The sequence below is a fragment of the Pleurodeles waltl genome, chromosome 11 (assembly GCF_031143425.1).
Source record: "Pleurodeles waltl isolate 20211129_DDA chromosome 11, aPleWal1.hap1.20221129, whole genome shotgun sequence".
Taxonomy (NCBI): domain Eukaryota; kingdom Metazoa; phylum Chordata; class Amphibia; order Caudata; family Salamandridae; genus Pleurodeles; species Pleurodeles waltl.
Window position 1 is genome coordinate 967255928 of NC_090450.1, and position 15517 is coordinate 967271444.

The 15517-nt window shown below is 44.4% G+C and overlaps 1 protein-coding gene across 4 annotated transcripts in view; it reads right to left on the reverse strand.

Annotated features, from left to right (window-relative positions):
- Nucleotides 1-15517, reverse strand: part of DGCR2 (DiGeorge syndrome critical region gene 2) — a 213046-nt gene that overhangs the window by 76251 nt on the left and 121278 nt on the right. For 2 of the 4 annotated variants that reach the window (XM_069215194.1, XM_069215193.1), the window contains one exon: nucleotides 517-615. The exons of the other annotated variants lie outside the window; for them this stretch is intronic. In XM_069215194.1, coding sequence (XP_069071295.1) covers nucleotides 517-615 — 99 coding nt within the window. The remainder of the gene's footprint in view (nucleotides 1-516; nucleotides 616-15517) is intronic. 4 annotated transcript variants of the gene reach the window in all.

A 15517-nucleotide genomic window follows, 5' to 3' on the forward strand; every position in this document is an offset into this window, starting at 1 on the left:
GTGAGTGTAAGAGTGAGTGGTTGCGTGAGTGGGCGCACGAGCCTCAGAGAATGTATGAGTGGAATGGACTAAGGGAAAGTGTACATGAGAATCATGGTGTAGTGTCAAGCATTCGGATGAAGGACAAAAAGAGAAAATAAACCCATGCTGGGAAGTTGGTCCTTTTTACATGGATTTACCATGTTTGAAAAGTTTAAATGGAAACACCATCATATTGTTTTTTGTTTGTATGATAAAGTAAAAACAAAAACAAAAAAAGGGTTGCTACATTCTTTCCTCGACAGCTGAGGCAATTCAGTGTCTTCTATGGTGCTGGCTCAAGAGTCTGAAGATTGACGCATGTAAGAAATATTAATGCTAGTGGGAATACAAAGATAGGACCACAAACGTTTTCCTAGGTCAGTTCCTCCCTTTTGGGGGTGAAGGAAAAGTGAGCAGGCATTTTGCTTTTCAATAATCAAATATTCAGGTCCTTAACTGGGTGAATGTAAAGTAATTAAATGAGCACACAAATACCTTGACCCAAATACGAGTGTCGTGTCCGCGCTGCTGGTCCCAAACCAAATCCAGAGACAGCTTGCCAGCGTGATAACGTCATTGCATCAGTGTTCACACCTGTGGATCCACCAATTGTGAAGAAACTTAAAACGTTGCTTATGTAAAAATTATGTCTGGATTGAGTCATTTAGCATTATAAGATCCAAAAAATAAACCCAAGCCAAAATACAAGAACCAGTTTGTCAGAACTGTTTACAAAGCCATACATGTAATTTGCATCAGGCTTAAGGGAGCAAAATTCACACTTTGGGAACGAGTGTGTAACTGTAAGAGACAAAGAATAAGCTATGGGAAACGAAGAAAAACAATTGAACTATTTAGAGTTAGGGGGATAGTAAATTTAAGTGGAAAGTATGCAAGTATGGAAAAGCACTGCAGCAGCCACGAGCAATCCAGCTTCTATTGTGGGTCATCTTTCCATAGATAGTATATGTAGCTTGTAAAGATGTGCTCCTGAAGAGCTGAACCAAGAAAGTAGATAAAGCCAAAGAGAAAAGTTGGGCAGATCAAGAAAGAAACAACCCTGCAACAAAGACAGCTGCTATCCATTAGTTTTTCACCTGAGATGAGACATCATCAGTAATTAACAACTAGACACGCTCAGAGAATGAACTTTTAATCAGTTCCCAACTGAAACCATTTCTCTGAAAGGACACCATTGAAAATAGGAAAAAGCATAACAAGAACAATGAAGAACAAGTGTTGATACCCCAAAGTTCATGCCATTATGTTTATGTCAACATTTAAGGCTTCCGAACAGTCACTTAAATGGGAAGTGATTAAAAATAAGCAAAGACAGAAAGGAACTGGTGTTATTAGGATTAACACAGCCGGTAAATCTAGCTGTGGGAAGGTTGCAGATTAAAGCAGAGCAATATAAGGTGATGAACGAAAGGAATGTACATGCAGAAGATAAAGGAACAAGTGCATTACCTTTGATTAACAATTTGTGGTGGACACTATTTGCATATTCCTCACCAGTAGAATGGTGCCAGACTAGATCTGGAGATTTTCCTTAGCAGTATTCCTATATGCTTCACCTCAGTGCCACCCAGGCACATGTACACTGACATCAGTTTCAATCATCTTTCGGTGCCTCTATATACAGAGCGATCAAAAAAATTGTATGCAAGTGGGCTGATCTCCAATTGGGGTCGTTTGGAAAAGAAACCATTCTACAGAAGGGGTAGGTAGGAGGGCAGTGAGGAATCTGTGGTTAGCGTATTCACCAGAAACTGACAAAGGTACATAACTTGTTCTTGTAATGGACATTTTTAAAAGCAGATTTTTCACCTTTGTAATAGATACCACAGCGGTACCTCTCAAAAGAGGAGGGTACGCATACCGAAAAGTCCTGCTGAGTCGCCAGACCTGATTATCAAGGCAGTCGTGTTTTGTGAAAATATGTACTGATGCCCACTTTGTAGCCGGCAGATATTTAAAACAGGCACCTCTTACCCTAATGACATTGTAGATGCTTATACGGTAATAGAACAAGCCTTCAGACCTAAAGCGGGATGCTTCCAGGCAGTGGGTAGCAGATCTTGATCCGGAGGACTATCCACCTTCATAGGGTTCTCTTTTGTAACGCCTTATCTTTTGTTAGAACTAAAAACCATCCAAGAACATTATCTGCCAAAGGGCCTTTGTACGCTCCATGTAAATACTCAACAAGCTCTTTGGATCAAGGTAGTGGAGTCTTTTCCTCCTCAAAGGGTGAGGCAGGGAAAAGAAGGATGACAGAGTGACTGAATGCTTAAAGTGAGAAGATATTACTTCGCCCGGGTCCTAACCACATCAAACGGTTTGAGGTGAAACTTGTGGGTAAAACTTAACTGAATGTATCATAAGTGATTTAAACGAGGACGCTGATCCAGTTTACAGATTAAGGCCAAGAGGGCCAAAAGATAATCCTTCAGAGTTCTTATAGCAAGACCTTACTAGGCTACAGACAGAGTACGCAAACCGAGAGTGGCCTCCAAAGTGGGGTCAATATTTCAGGCACCACTACAGAATATAACAACCCTCTCCCGGCATCTTACAAGGCCAACTATGACACTCTGACAGCAACTCAAATGTATTCCAGTGCAGCTGTCCAGTCTCCATGCATGGAGGTGTAGGCTGTAGATACAAGGATGCAGGACCCAGCCCTGTTGATGAGATAGAACATCCTCACAAAGTGGTAGAGAAGCCACATGCTCAGAAGCACTTGGTACCTCACCTCCTGCTCAGTGCAGGGAGATTGACGACTTGGGTCCACTTCACTCTGATCTTCAGAACCCGAGGCAGAAAAGCTGTGGAAACTCACACAATAGTTCTTAGTTCCAGTCCAACCTGACTGCATCTGCAAGTGAATACCTCAGAGGAAATTATAACATGCAAAACTGTTAGCTCGGTTGGTCAGCAGCAAACAGATCTAGTCAGGCAAAACAACCACTGGTCACAGATGCCCAGAGTCACCTTGAGATAGAGACTTGTGATCTGCCGGACAACACTTGTTGATTTCGTCCAACTAGACATTCAGGGACATCTATATGATTGGTGATGAGGGGGTTCCCGCAACCTCCGAAGATGAACTACCTGACAGCCCAGAATAAAGGACAGCATGCAGCCCAGCTTTTTGCAGAACCACATTACTTGCACCAGTCGTTCCTCTGAAAGATGGCAGGAACGCTTTTAAGGTCAAACTTATCACCCAAAGCTCCAAAAGGTTGATATGGAGCTGGCTTTCCTCTGAAGACCAATGGCATTTGATCTCCACTTTTCCAAGATGTTCCCCCAACCCAGCAGTTGTGCCCCTGTTTCCATAAGGACATCTAGGTGGAGAAAGAAGAGATGCCTGCTGCAGGTCAAACTGGTGTCTGTAAGAAACCAACACAGATCTTGAGTCGTATCCTTAGTGATCGGAATGGCCTACTGAGAAACAATTATTCACTGCAGGGCCTCTATGAGACATCTGGTGTTTGGGAAAAGGAGTATAGATGAGGCTAGGAGACCAACACATCTTGGAGTCGTCCTCTCAGAAATCAAACACTGATCTTGAAACTGCAGGATCATAACCGAAATGTCACAGACTTGCTGAGTTTGAAGAAAGGCTTTGAATGTCATTGTGCCTAGAACTGCCACAATTAATGGAAGTTCTTGGGACTCGGGTGAGACTTTGGCTTCTTTTAGCTAAACCTTAATGTCAGGAGATGTGGGTCCTCATCTGGAGGTGATCTAAAAGAGGGTGTTGTGTGCCCACCTTCAGCAGACAGACTCTGAAGTATGGAAACAAGTGTATCTACCGGATTCCAAAGATGGTCATCAATCACCACATTCATTTTTGTGAACACCTGAGGAGCAAAAGAATGGTCAGAGAGGAGCGCGGCAAACTAGAATAGAGAAGGCCGCCCCCAAATGGGCCATGAAGGTCTGGCGCCATAATGGGAAATCGTATATGTTTACGATGTGGTTAGACAACCTGGGAGTGGTCTTAGCCATAAACAAGGGATCAGAATCATGCCCAGATACACTGAAGGTTTTGAGGTGATTGGTTAGCCTTCAACTAGAGGGGAACCTGGATGTCAGGGCAAGACATGTCCAGGGCATACAAAATTCACAAGGGGATGCTCTCTCTCGTTCCCAGATGGACAGATTCAGGAAACTAGCCCCGGAAGCGAGACAAGCGATTACACCTTTTCCAAAAGATCTGTGGAAGCTGGCGGAGCTGACTTGTCAATATTAGTTCACAATCCGCTTCAGCCAGAGACGCCTAAGAAGTACACCAAATATGCCAGCTCAAGGGCTAAAGTCACTTAGTTATCCGGAGGCCACTGCATCTGCAGTGGAACGCTTCATTGGCCTACCAGCAGGGGAAGACTAAGTCCTGGGCGCAGGCCCACCTGGCAGCAGTGGCTCATTTTTCAAAGATACAGATGGGCCTAGACCCCACAGACTCACACTACATGCCATGAAGGGCTGGAGGCGCCTTGAGAGACCAAGACAGGACAACCCCATAGATTTCACAAAATGGCAAAATGGGGTGGGGATGAAATAAAAGGCATAGCCTTTTTGAGAAATCTGTAAGAGGCATTTGTCTAACAAGACCAATCTCCAGCCAGGGAGGAAAATGTGTAACCTGCCTCCTACTGACTTGTTATGAGTTGATAAAGGTAAACTAAAACAGTTTCGTAGCTGCTACAGTATGGGAGAAGGAAATGGTAGACCACAGTCCCTAAGTTTTGCATGACTGACCACTGCCTAAAAAAAGGACTGAGCTATCTGCTGTGCCACTGGCTGAGAGGGCTGGCACTGCTTTGCAAATAAGCTCTCTAGAGTAATACATGAATTTCCTAAACTGGTGGTTAAAGTGCTTTGCAGGCATTATTAGACCCAAGGATGTAGCATGGGTGTGACCATCTCTGAACTGTTCTGCATAGAGTCACACTTTTCCTGGATTAGCATCAACCTATAAGAGGGCACATCTAGTATGGTTGCCCCCACACTGCAAGAAAACCCTGTCATCCTCATCCAGAATATGTATTTTAACACACCGTAGTAGTCGTGTACCGTTTGGGCCAGTGAAGCCCTAAGGCCCTCAGGGACCATGAGCAAAGTCTCCATGGCCAGGTTCCATAATGCGTGCATGTTTTTCTCTGACAAGCAAACTGCCTGGATGGATCTGAGCAGCAGGCTAGCTGATTAACCATTCTTTTCCTGGAAACAAATAGTCTTGGATTCCTTAACCGGCAGGTTGGCTTGAAAAAAGAAAATTCAGGTTGACTTCTGCTTGGCAAGGCCTGTACATTCAAACTCTCTGGTGTACCTCAAAGTTCATGTGACTGGGGGAAGGCCTATGGCACCTACTAAAATGTTGACTGACGAAACCTAGCCACAGGCTGACTGACCGGCTTGCAAGTCATCATATGGACATCCGTCAGGACTTCATTAAATGGCAGCAATTGCGTAGTGGCTTCAATGAAGAGAGCCATGGTTGCAGAACTCCAATAAGAACCAATAAGAACGTTTGTTTTTACCTCAGTGATGGGCAACTGCAGTTCTAGTCTCTCAGCTGCTCTCTGAACCACTGTCGCAAATAACGTTGGTAGCCCATGCAGCGAGTTCAGGGTCAGTTTCAGGGGATTTATCTAAGCGTGCTTGCATTCTGCAGGTTTAGATACAAAGTATCATCTGATTAGTGAGGGGTCAGAATCGGGGCCAAAAAAGAAAAATTAAGTCTTCTGCTGGTAATGGCGCTCTGGTGGTGGTGTTGAAGCAGAGGTCTCAGATTAGAGCCAGGCTGGATTGCAACCGGTTGCACTTTGGAAGTTTTACAGTGCAACATTGATTTAGGCGGCACAGACATCGGCATTGGCCATTTTACAACTGTTGCAGAATCAGTGATGGTGCGGTCAGATCTAGTGTGGACCTTGGTGCTGCAGCGTAGCTGCCTGACCAAGTCAGCAAAGGCCCAACAGTGGTTCTGAGGGGGCATACTGAGTCAAAGCGGACCAGTAGTATTCAAACTGGAGATCCCTGTTGCTTGATGAGGCTCAAAAGGCATACCAGAGGGAGCTCGAAGTACACCTAAAATTTGCACTATGGCATCCTTGAAATATACTATCTGCTGCACAGATGATAATGGCCAGGGAAATTCACTGCAGAATCTGTTGGTATTCTGGAGACTTCAAAGGAGTATGCTCTTTATAAAGAAATCCTGGCACCTGATCAAGAGATAAAGTACTGGGATGGATTTGAGTTCTACTTAGTGGTCTTATGTTTGCATGTGGGCTTCAATTTTGTTGTACCTGATGACTTATGAGTGTGAAGCAGACCTATCGATGGAACAGCATAGTGATGGGGACAAAGACCAAGCCAGCAACCTGGAGTAGAAGCGAAGCCTAGACTGCATCAACCCTTTGTGTTCAGCGACGCAGTTTTTCATCTTCCAGTTTCATGTCACTTTGGGAGCATGAGGGCAAACTTGTTGCAAGTCTTGGGGTTGTGCATAAAGCAGAAACAAAACACACCTTCTGCAGACCTTTGACTCATCTTTCTGAAGTCTTGGCTTGGCCTGGGAACCTGTAGTTTTCTGTGAATATATAATTCACTAGCACATTGGAGCAGAGAATTCTAGAACCATTGTAAGATAACAATTTTGAGAGTGGAGTTCTGGATCCATGTTGGAAAGCACAGAAAGAAAAACTCCTTTCAGCACACAAGGCTTATGTGTGACTCAACACAGTCACAGGCAGTGTGAAGCCATTGCTGAGCCACCTGACACTATCTACACGCATGCCGGAGTCTTGCAAAGGAAGATCTCTGGATCCAGTCTTGCACTTAGGGATATTCTAAAGGTGAGGAGTCTGCACTTATAAGCATCCATTGGAACTAATGATTACATACAGAATTAACAAATCACAAATAAGCATCTTGAGGAAAATTAAACTATGATCTACCAGAAAACAGCAACCTTTTAATACTAATATTAGCCACATTTCACAGAAGTTTGGTGGGTGGGCTTCTTTTACAAACGTCATTAGAAGACAGTCTGCAGACAGTATACGATCAATTATCGAGCTGATTACGTCCAAATAGTCAGGTGTCTTCGTTAGTACTTCTACAAGTGCATCTAATATCCAGACCTTCTGCACAGACAATAAGGCATTAATGGCACCAAGTCTTCCCCAGGTAGTGCCAACAGTAGGATTCTTCCATAATATTTTAATCCAGTCTGGAAATAGGTGTTCCCTTAGGGCCTTTAGAGGTAGAACAAATGTTCATGGCTTTATATATTCATAATCATGTGAAACAGATAGCCTTTCTTTACAATGCTCGGCAAGTTGTTTCCAGATTTCTCAAGGAAACCAGTAAACCATGGCTGAAAATGTAAACGTACATGGAATTTGCTGTTTAGTGACCTATACTATGTAAATTTGATTCCACAAAACACTACTGCGCCATATTAAGATAAATAATACTGACCACCAGCAAGAACGAGTGCTACAAAATCAAATTACTTAAGCACTGTCCTGAATAAATTGGGTAAAAAAAGTGAAACTAAAGAGAAATGCACACACAAAATTAGGCCTTGTAATGTATACATCTGTAGACAAGAGTAACAAGCAGCTACAGCACAACGAGGAACACAGCCACAATACTGCATTAGGCAGTTCTATTTAGAAGTGGTTAACGGCTCTTGACACTATCTTAAGTTTACAAAAGGAACAAGAAGCAAAAGAGCCTCATCACTATTGTTAATGTGAGCAACAAGTCCAACAGCAGAATGCTTGGAAGAGCTTACAGGAGCAACAGGTCTACATGCTCAACATCAAAACAGGGCCAAACACTTTGAGAGGCTACTACTACTGTCCAAAGCTTCAGTACTTGCCATGATGGGTTTTAAAAGTCAGACACAGGCTATGCATGCAATTTTATGTGTATATTTGCAAGCTCCTCAAGAAACGCAACCTGCTCAAACGTTTGATAATCTTCAAAATGTAAGCATTTCCAAAGCCATATAAAATGAGTGATGTGCAAATGGAATGAAAATGTCACTTACCCAGTGTACATCTGTTCGTGGCATCAGTCGCAGTAGATTCGCATGTTCTGCAATAGCTCGCCATCTGGTGTTGGGCCGGAGTGTTACAAGTTGTTTTTCTTCGAAGAAGTCTTTCGAGTCACGGGACCGAGTGACTCCTCCTTTTGTCTCCATTGCGCATGGGCGTCGACTCCATCTTCGATTGTTTTTCCCCGCAGAGGGTGAGGTAGGAGTTGAATTGTAGTAATAGTGCCCATGCAATGGAGTGACTAAGTATGCACCTATTTAAGGTTGAGATGATACATATATAAATAATTGAAGGTAACTTCCAAACTGCTACAGGCTCCCGGGGAGGCGGGTGGGCACATGCGAATCTACTGCGACTGATGCCACGAACAGATGTACACTGGGTAAGTGACATTTTCAGTTCGATGGCATCTGTCGCTGTAGATACGCATGTTCTGCATAGACTAGTAAGCAGTTATTTCCCCAAAAGCGGTGGATCAGCCTGTAGGAGTGGAAGTAGTCTGAAATAATGTCCTTAATACGGCTTGACCTACTGTGGCTTGTTGTGCGGATAACACGTCTACACAGTAGTGCTTGGTGAATGTGTGAGGCGTAGACCATGTGGCTGCCTTACATATTTCTTGCATTGGGATGTTTCCTAGAAAGGCCATGGTAGCACCTTTCTTTCTGGTTGAGTGTGCCCTTGGTGTAATGGGCAGCTGTCGTTTAGCTTTAAGGTAGCAGATTTGGATGCATTTAACTATCCATCTGGCTATACCTTGTTTTGAAATTGGGTTTCCTGCATGAGGTTTTTGAAATGCAATAAAGAGTTGTTTAGTCTTTCTGATGTTTTTTGTTCTGTCAATGTAATACATTAATGCTCTTTTGACATCTAATGTATGTAGTGCCCTTTCAGCTACGGTATCTGGCTGTGGAAAGAACACTGGAAGTTCCACTGTTTGATTTAGATGGAACGGTGAAATAACCTTTGGCAAAAATTTAGGATTGGTCCATAGGACGACTTTATTTTTGTGTAGTTGTATAAAAGGTTCCTGTATTGTAAACGCCTGAATCTCGCTTACTCTTCTTAGGGAAGTAATGGCGATGAGAAATGCCACCTTCCAGGTTAGGAACTGTATGTCGCAGGAGTGCATGGGTTCAAAAGGTGGACCCATAAGTCTAGTTAGGACAACATTTAGGTTCCATGAAGGAACAGGTAGTGTTCTTGGTGGTATAATTCTCCTAAGGCCCTCCATGAATGCTTTAATGACTGGTATCTTATATAGGGAAGTTGAATAGGTAGACTGCAGGTATGCAGATATTGCTGCGAGGTGAATCTTAATGGAAGAGAAAGCTAGGTTAGATTTTTGTAAGTGAAGCAAGTAACCCACTACATGTTCTGGAGTTGTGTGTAATGGTTGTATTTGATTAATATGGCAGTAGCAAACAAACCTCTTCCATTTACTTGCATAGCAGTGCCTGGTGGATGGCCTTCTGGCTTGTTTTATGACTTCCATACATTCTTGGGTAAGTTGTAAGTGCCCGAATTCTAGGATTTCAGGAGCCAGATTGCTAGATTCAGCGATGCTGGATCTGGGTGTCTGATCTTTTGGTTGTGCTGTGTCAACAGATCTGGCCTGTTGGGCAATTTGATGCAGGGTACCACTGATAGGTCTAGCAGCGTTGTGTACCAGGGTTGCCTTGCCCAAGTTGGTGCTATCAATAGGAGTTTGAGTTTGCTTTGACTGAGTTTGTTTACCAGGTAAGGAAGGAGAGGAGGAAAAGCGTAAGCAAATATCCCTGACCAGTTCATCCATAGGGCATTGCCTTGGGATTGTTTGTGTGGGTATCTGGATGCGAAGTTTTGGCATTTTGCGTTCTCCCTTGTCGCAAACAAGTCTATCTGAGGTGTTCCCCAGAGTTTGAAATAAGTGTTCAGAATTTGGGGGTGAATTTCCCATTCGTGGACCTGTTGGTGATCTCGAGAGAGATTGTCTGCGAGTTGATTTTGGATCCCTGGTATAAACTGTGCAATTAGGCGAATTTGGTTGTGAATTGCCCAATGCCAATTTTTTTGTGCTAGCAGGCTTAACTGCGTGGAGTGCGTCCCCCCCTGCTTGTTTAGATAATACATTGTTGTCATGTTGTCTGTTTTGACGAGAATGTATTTGTGAACTATTATTGGTTGGAAAGCTTTTAGTGCTTGAAAAACTGCTAGAAGTTCTAGGTGATTGATATGCAGTTTTGTTTGATGTACGTTCCATTGTCCTTGTATGCTGTGTTGATCGAGGTGTGCTCCCCACCCTGTCATGGAAGCATCTGTTGTTATTACGTATTGTGGCACTGGGTCTTGGAAAGGCCGCCCCTTGTTTAAATTTATGTTGTTCCACCACAGAAGCGAGAGGTAAGTTTGGCGGTCTATTAACACCAGATCTAGAAGGTGACCCTGTGCTTGAGACCACTGTGATGCTAGGCATTGTTGTAAGGGCCTCATGTGCAGTCTTGCGTTTGGGACAATGGCTATGCATGATGACATCATGCCTAGGAGTTGTAATACCATCTTTGCCTGTATCTTTTGTGTCGGATACATGCGTTGTATGATGGTGTTGAAATTTAGAATTCTTTGTGGACTTGGAGTGGCTACTCCCTTTGATGTGTCTATTATGGCTCCTGGTATTGTTGTACCTTGCGCGGCAGAATGTTGGATTTTGTAAAGTTGACGGTGAACCCGAGTTTGAAGAGGGTTTGTATGATCTGATTTGTGTGATTTGAGCACTGTATGAACGAATGGGCCTTGATTAGCCAGTCGTCCAAATATGGGAACACATGTATTTGCTGCCTTCTTATGTGTGCAGCGACTACCGCTAGACATTTGGTAAAGACTCTTGGTGCGGTTGTTAATCCGAAAGGCAGTACCTTGAATTGGTAATGTATTCCTTTGAATACAAACCTTAGGTATTTCCTGTGCGATGGGTGTATTGGTATATGGAAATAAGCATCCTTGAGGTCTAAAGTTGCCATGTAGTCGTGTAGTTTTAGCAATGGCAATACTTCTTGTAGTGTGACCATGTGGAAGTGGTCTGATTTGATGAAAGTGTTCACTACTCTGAGGTCTAGGATTGGTCTCAGTGTTTTGTCCTTCTTTGGTATCAGAAAGTACAGTGAGTAAACTCCTGTGTTTATTTGTGTGTTTGGCACTAATTCGATTGCATTCTTTTGCAATAGTGCCTGCACTTCTATCTCCAGGAGATTGGAATGGTGTGTTGTTAAATTTTGTGCTTTTGGTGGTATGTTTGGAGGGAATTGTAGAAATTCTATGCAATAACCATGTTGGATAATTGCTAGAACCCAAGTGTCTGTAGTGATTTCCTCCCATGCTTTGTAATAATGACCTATTCTTCCCCCCACTGGTGTTGTGTGGAGGGGGTGAGTGACCTGTGAGTCACTGTTTAGTAGTAGGGGCTTTGGGGCTTTGAAATCTTCCTCTATTTCTAGGGAATTGCCCTCCTCTATATTGTCCCCGAAAACCTCCTCTATACTGTCCCTGGTAACTGGACGGTGTGGCTTGTGAGGTGCTGGCTTGTGTGCTTTGACCTCGAAACCCCCCTCGAAAGGGCGTTTTACGGAATGTGCTGTAATTCCCTCTGCTCTGCAGGGAGCAGAGTGCGCCCATGGCTTTGGCAGTGTCCGTATCTTTTTTGAGTTTCTCAATCGCTGTGTCCACTTCTGGACCGAACAGTTCTTTTTCATTAAAAGGCATATTGAGAACTGCTTGTTGAATCTCTGGTTTAAATCCAGACGTTCGGAGCCATGCATGCCTTCTGATAGTTACAGATGTATTAATTGTCCGTGCAGCTGTATCTGCAGCGTCCATGGAGGAGCGTATCTGGTTGTTGGAGATGGTCTGTCCCTCCTCAACCACTTGTTTTGCCCTATTTTGTAAGTCCTTGGGCAGATGTTCAATGAGATGTTGCATCTCGTCCCAGTGGGCTCTGTCATAGCGCGCAAGTAGTGCCTGGGAGTTCGCGATGCACCACTGGTTTGCAGCTTGTGCTGCGACTCTTTTACCAGCTGCATCGAACTTGCGGCTTTCTTTATCTGGGGGTGGTGCATCTCCAGATGTGTGAGAGTTGGCCCTTTTCCTAGCTGCTCCTACAACGACAGAGTCTGGTGGCAGCTGTGTAGTGATGAAAGCCGGGTCTGTAGGAGGCGCCTTATACTTTTTTTCCACCCTTGGTGTGATTGCCCTACTTTTGACCGGCTCCTTAAAGATGTCTTTTGCGTGCAGGAGCATACCAGGGAGCATAGGCAGGCTTTGGTAGGAGCTGTGGGTGGAGGAGTGTGTGTTGAATAAGAAATCATCCTCGACCTGTTCTGAGTGGAGGCTTACGTTGTGAAATTGTGCTGCTCTAGCCACCACTTGAGAATACGCGGTGCTGTCTTCTGGTGGAGATGGCTTTGTAGGGTATGCCTCCGGACTGTTATCTGACACTGGGGCGTCGTATAGGTCCCATGCGTCCTGATCTTGGTCACCCTGGCTCATGGTGGTGTGAGCTGGGGAGTGTGATGGAGTTTGTGCTGGTGAGACGTTAATCACGGGCGGAGGAGAGGGTGGTGGGGTAACTCTTTTCACCACTTTTGGTTGTGGTGTCTGTTCCGTCTGGAACTCCAACCTTCTCTTTCTCCTAATGGGGGGAAGGGTGCTTATTTTTCCTGTCCCCTGCTGTATGAAGATACGCTTTTGCGTATGGTCCACATCAGTTGCTTGTAGCTCTTCCTCAAACCTATGCTTCTGCATTTGGGAGGTTAGCGAGTGCTCTTCTGTATAAGAGCCTGAAGCTGGCTCGCTTGCAGTTTGTTTCGGCATCGAAACCCTGTCTGCGTGTTTTTTCGGCTCCGAGGTGACTCTTTTCTTTTTCGGGGCCGAAACCTCTCGGCGTCGATCTGTTTCGGTGCCGCTGTTTCGGCGTCGAGCCGTGTCCACACCGGCATCTCGGTGTCGAGGCTTGTCTCCAGCACTTTCTCGGTCCCGAGAAGGCTGCGTGCCGGTGTCTCGACCGGAGTCGGACGATCTCGGCACTGTTTGGGCCTTTTTCGGTGCCGACGGTCGGTCACCGAATTTATGGGTCGAGCCATGGCCTGGTGGCAGTGGCGTCCCCTGGGCCTTGTAAATGTTCTTCTGAGTGGATTTCGACGTCTTACTCACGGTTTGTGTATCGTCGAATCCTTCGGAGTCTGAGTCTTGGATCGAGAAGGTACCTTCCTCTTCCTCGAACTCTCGTTGGGCTGTCGGTGCGGACGCCATCTGAAGTCTTCTGGCTCGACGGTCTCGGAGTGTTTTTCGGGACCGGAACGCACGACAGGCCTCGCAGGTGTCTTCGCTGTGCTCAGGTGACAGGCACAGGTTGCAGACCAAGTGTTGGTCTGTGTAGGGGTATTTATTGTGGCATTTGGGGCAGAAACGGAACGGGGTCCGTTCCATCGGCGTTCTTCAGCATGCGGTCGGGCCGACCAGGCCCCGACGGAGGATCGAAAAACTACCCCGAAGGGCACCGGAGCTCTTCGATCTTCGATGCGGTGTGGAATCTAAGTACGCCGATCCCGAACGCAACAATACCGACGAAAATCTTCCGAAATTAGCTAATTTTCCGTTCCGAAACTCGGAGCGACAGGAACACGTCCGAACCCGATGGCGGAAAAAAAACAATCGAAGATGGAGTCGACGCCCATGCGCAATGGAGACAAAAGGAGGAGTCACTCGGTCCCGTGACTCGAAAGACTTCTTCGAAGAAAAACAACTTGTAACACTCCGGCCCAACACCAGATGGCGAGCTATTGCAGAACATGCGTATCTACAGCGACAGATGCCATCGAACAGTACATTTATATGCATTCCGAACAAAGGTCAGCTGACTGCGTAGCAGCGTTTTAGAAAGTTTCAACTGCAAACACAGGACAGACATTTTCTGCTTGTGACTTGCAAAAGACCTGGTTCAAGCATTCATACAGAGTGTCATGGGGTGCCTTTGCAAAGTTCGAGTGACAGAGGGAACAGTAGTTTTATTTGCATGTCCTTACTGTGGTCACATGTGTCAGAAAACTAGAACATGCAATTAAGCTTTAAATAAGGACTGAAAATGTCAAATAGGTCGAGAGTGGATTTCTTTTGACTGTTCCTGTACTCAAAGAGTGCATTTCACCCACAAGAGCAACAAGTAACTTATTTTTTACCTGCGCGTGCAATATTAATAGCCAACTTTCACCACAGAGTTACTCACATGAGGGAGAAAGCTTCAAACTAAGCACTCATCTGTACACTCGCTCGTTGGAGCTCACCATGATAAGACTTGCAGGAAATGAAAACTAGCTCATTTCAACCTTCTTGCAGGTCAGAAACAACCGATTTATGAGATTACAAGAGTCCATCAAATTTAATCTGAGCATTTACAAATGAAAAACAAGATCACTCGCTCCATTACAGCACATTACCAATTGGAGCCTTGAAAAGTAGCTCCAAATATGCTTTAAACATTTTGTGTCTAAGTAAATCTTCACCACAAGAAACTCGAAGTGAAATGTTTCAGCTTGAATTATGTTGCATACTCACTGAACAGGTGGCAACAAAATTAAGCATTTGTTACTGTGAGACATTAAGTTTCTTCACAAATGTTGGCTTTGCAGGTAAAAACACATAAGCAATGACGTCTCTTTGGCGTGCACAGTTACAAATTAATTAATGTACCTAGAAGTAAAAAGAGGTTGTACAATAACAGCAACACAATGCAAAAATCTTCTAAACAAAAAACTGTCTTAATCTTAATTGTCCGGGTTTGGGTAGTAACGATAAATGTGTCAATGTAGGGGGAATAAGACATTGTGCTCTAAGACATTAAAAATCTGCAACACATTAAAAACAGTATTGCCTGGCTGCCTTGATACAAACCAGTACAGTCAGGTTCTTTCCAATTTGCCTCTAGAGGTGGCAAAGAGGATAGAAGAAGATGCTAAAAAAAAAACCTCAATAAATAAATGGACCACTGCGAGGACACAATTTGCAAGCAAGATGTGACCAGCAAATAGTAATAAAATGCTTAAGACAAACCCAGGTTAATGGCAAAAAAGAAACTAGTGCTGCCTCAAGGAAAATGCAACAGGACGCCAGGGAATAAGGAACAGGAAATAAACACATTTTCATGCATAGTCTAAGCCAATTAGCGTGAAAAACAGCGACTGTGAGCAGAGAATTAGTACCAAGATTGATCTGTTTAATAAGATGGAAGGAAGAGAGCTAGATTCAAGATAACCTCCCCCAGGGAAGTGACGGGCTGTATAAAGTTACGGCTTATTTCAAAGCATGGATTTTTTATTTTGTTTCGTACACATCTAAGGAATACTTTCTTCCCAGAAGGTGGTTCATGCTAAACTAACACT